The 3,913-nt window shown below is 38.6% G+C and overlaps 1 protein-coding gene across 4 annotated transcripts in view; it reads right to left on the reverse strand.

The window, feature by feature from the left end:
* Window positions 1-1,078, reverse strand: part of LOC109878061 (immunoglobulin-like domain-containing receptor 2) — a 40,431-nt gene extending 39,353 nt beyond the window's left edge. For all 4 annotated transcript variants that reach the window (XM_031813435.1, XM_031813437.1, XM_031813433.1 and 1 more), the window contains exon 1: window positions 847-1,078. In XM_031813435.1, coding sequence (XP_031669295.1) covers window positions 847-961 — 115 coding nt within the window. In that variant the 5' untranslated portion in view covers window positions 962-1,078. The remainder of the gene's footprint in view (window positions 1-846) is intronic.
* Window positions 1,079-3,913: the final 2,835 nt, after the last annotated feature.

Raw genomic sequence — 3,913 nt, forward strand, 5'->3', positions numbered from 1 at the left:
GAGGACATTTTAAACACAGAGCTGGAGAAATCTACAAATCGACACTTCTCTATATAACTACATAATCAAAAAGGAGTATTGTAGCCTACATTAGACAACATGAACTCAGGGATAGAATCTATAATCTATAGGTTTATCATTTCTAAAAAACTAAATGATTACAAAATATTATTCCCTATCTGTAATACACCATTTTTTCAAACTTACCTGTAATTATTTGATTAATTCATGAATGGATATTACAACTCCAATGTACGCTATTGTACACTGATTGAAGTCAGCCTTTCCTAATCCGTGACCTATAAACTTCCCTTCACATCATTCACACTTGGCTGAGGACCATGGAACCAACAGAAGCCCGTCTACAGCCGCCAGACCAGTGCTACCTTCATTGCGCTGCACCAAGCAAGTCACACAACAAAGCTCATGCTTCTATCCCTCGTGATGTTGAAATCAAACGGCAGGATAGTCTACATTCCAAATCCGTTACTTTGTATCGTTTACGGGCTACACAAGTCTTGTACTGTAGGCCTACGTGACTGTAACTCGAAAGTAAATTACGTTTTTTTTCTTTGAAGGCTACAATGTATCGTTCTTTCCTGAAATGTTTTCCGTTGGTAAATCTTGAAAAAAAGTTCCCATGCAAAAAAGACGGAAAAAACATCAACCCAATTTTTTTTTTCTGTTAGAAATCAGAACGAGGGCAGGTTCGAGACGAGAACACAAACATCTTAAAAGTAAAAGAAGTGAGGAGAAAACTCAACATAATAAAGTTGTTTATTAACCTGTTACACTGCTAGGTTGGCTAGTTAGTCAGTAAAAGTTATATACATCTTCATCACCTACCTGTCAGGAATAGTACAGGAATCCACCATCTCAGCAACAAACACATCTTCCATATCAAAGCATTTGCGTTTAGAGAAGTCCTGTGTACATGTTCTCCTCGCCTTTTCCGCCTCATTCCTCAAACCGCTATTCGGAGCGCCTCGCTCTACCCGAGTATAACGGGATTGTAACGCTCCTAGCTCTGACCGAGTATAACGGGACTGTACAGGTCCTGGCTCTTCCCGAGTATAACGGGACTGTACCGTTTGAGAAATGGGTGGTGCATGCGCGGTTTGGTCCTCTTGAGGACAAGGGGGGGGGGGGGGGGCGTTCATTTAAAAGTGACTCAAGCATCTTTACATGTTGTGGCCAATGGGACTGTGTTTATATGGGTCATTCTTGAATTGCGGTGGTAAATTCTGATCCTTGACTTTGGCATCATGTAAAAGCATTTTAAAATGAGAACAACATGACAAGTAATACATTTGTCTTTTGTTTTTACAGTTATTTAATAAGAAAACATATATAAGTCATTTCTACTACAAACATATTTTCGTATGCATTGTAGAAACTACTGGGGGATAGCAGGTTGGCTTGTCCTACTGGTGATGTGTAGCGGTGTAGTGACATGTTTTGGGCAATTGAGAGATATCTATCATTTTGAATGCTAGACATTGAAACAAAATGATGTAATAAAACAAACGATATTATTACTAGTATAATGTGTGTCCCTCAATTTTATGTCATTGGTGTTTGCGCCTTGAAAATCACTGATTATAAAGATATACAAGGACCTTGAGCTCTGGTGGAAAACTGTTATCAGGGGGAGGAGTCTGTTATCGGGGGAGGGGTCTATATTATCTGGGGAGGAGTCTATATTAATGAAAAGATGAGCTAACACATCATTTTATTATGTCATAGATTTGAGGATTCCATTGATCATGTGTTGTGTCTGAATCCAGTGTTACTTGGTGTTGGTCAATTTGAATGACGCTAAGTAACATTATGAGCTTAATCATATCACTAATATCACTAATCATTTCACTAATCATATCACTTCAGTAAATCATTTTTTAAAGGATTGATTACTATAGATGTCAGAATTTGTGGCCTCCATTTCAGAAAATCATAATTTACCTAAAATGTCTGTTGTTTACGTCATTGGTGTTGCTGCTCCTACAGGTGGAACAATGTCGTCATACTGGTCAGAACTATGAAAAGACATTAAGCTCCATTAGTTGATTTAGAATAGATGGACCCAAATACATTTAAATAAAAACACAGATACATGTTTCGAGAATACCTAGTATCTTAGTGTGGTGGATATAAAATGGTGTTTTATTAGAAATCAATTGAATATTATGTTTTCATTTAACAATGCCTCTTAGACGATGGGAGAAAGACAGCGAAAGGAGAATAAAGGGAGCCCACTGGACACAAACTGGTTGAATCAACGTTGTTTAAATGTAATCCAGTCACCAGAGTAGTTCTTCATAGGCTAGGGACTGAACAAGCCCTTAGCCTGATTGTAGGCTCAGTAGGCTGAATACCAAAACCTGTTCAAGATAGCATGCAAAGAACACAGGAGATCTTTTTATGCTGCAGTAGTTTATGTGTCGGGGGGCTGGGGTCAGTTTGTTATATCTGGAGTACTTCTCCTGTCCTATTCGGTGTCCTGTGTGAATCTAAGTGTGCGTTCTCTAATTCTCTCCTTCTCTCTTTCTTTCTCTCTCTCGGAGGACCTGAGCCCTAGGACCATGCCCCAGGACTACCTGACTTGATGACTCCTTGCTGTCCCCAGTCCACCTGGCCATGCTGCTGCTCCAGTTTCAACTTCCACCTGACTGTTCTGCCTTATTATTATTAGACCATGCTGGTCATTTATGAACATTTGAACATCTTGGCCATGTTCTGTTATAATCTCCACCCGGCACAGCCAGAAGAGGACTGGCCACCCCACATAGCCTGGTTCCTCTCTAGGTTTCTTCCTAGGTATTGGCCTTTCTAGGGAGTTTTTCCTAGCCACCGTGCTTCTACACCTGCATTGCTTGCTGTTTGGGGTTTTAGGCTGGGTTTCTGTACAGCACTTTGAGATATCAGCTGATGTACGAAGGGCTATATAAATAAATTTGATTGGATTTGATTTGATTTTTGGTGAGATCTTCACAATTGCTGTAATAATCTGTGCAGAATCTCAAACAGCATTGATCACTTGCATTATATGCTTGTGATGTAATCTCAACTGTAATCCAGGTCTTTCAGTTGTGTTATTAGATGAAGCACAGTGATCAAATTAAACTGTATAAAAATACAAATAACATTGTCTTCCCATTTTAACTGTGTTGAGCTTTTAGATGGTTGAAACCACAGTGATAACTATACCAACAACCAGACATTGTCTTCCCATTTTAACTGTGTTGTGCTTTTAGAATGGTTGAAACCACAGTGATAACTATACCAACAACCAGACATCGTCTTCCCATTTTAACTGTGTTGAGCTTTTTAAATGGTTGAAACCACAGTGATAACTATACCAACAACCAGACATTGTCTTCCCATTTTAACTGTGTTGTGCTTTTAGAATGGTTGAAACCACAGTGATAACTATACCAACAACCAGACATTGTTTTTTTCCATGGAAATGTTGTGCTTTTAGATGGTTGAACACATCGTGATAAACACATTGGGAATTCAACAATGAGTCATTCCTTCCACCACATTTATAAATGAATCAACGGTACCACAGCTGGCTAATCGAAACTAGGCAATAGTGAACAGTCCCACAACAAAGACAAATTAGTCAAGGGTCATTGCTGCCCTCTGTCGTTTGTTTACGTTCTGTACATTCATGTTTCCAGTAAGTCCCTGTAAACCCAATGAAAACATTTGTACACAGATTAGAAACATGATACATTATTTTTATTTACAGTTTATACATTGTACCATCACATCTAACCAAAACATCAACCATTTGATGTTTTAACTAGTTAAATTGTCCCTGTACATTTCAAAAAGCATAAAAACAAAACAAAAGGTTAGACATTTTTGTCGAAGATTAAAAGGCATGAATATCTTCCCTCCCTTAGAT

Source organism: Oncorhynchus kisutch, unplaced genomic scaffold (genome assembly GCF_002021735.2).
Source record: "Oncorhynchus kisutch isolate 150728-3 unplaced genomic scaffold, Okis_V2 Okis05a-Okis16b_hom, whole genome shotgun sequence".
Lineage (NCBI taxonomy): Eukaryota > Metazoa > Chordata > Actinopteri > Salmoniformes > Salmonidae > Oncorhynchus > Oncorhynchus kisutch.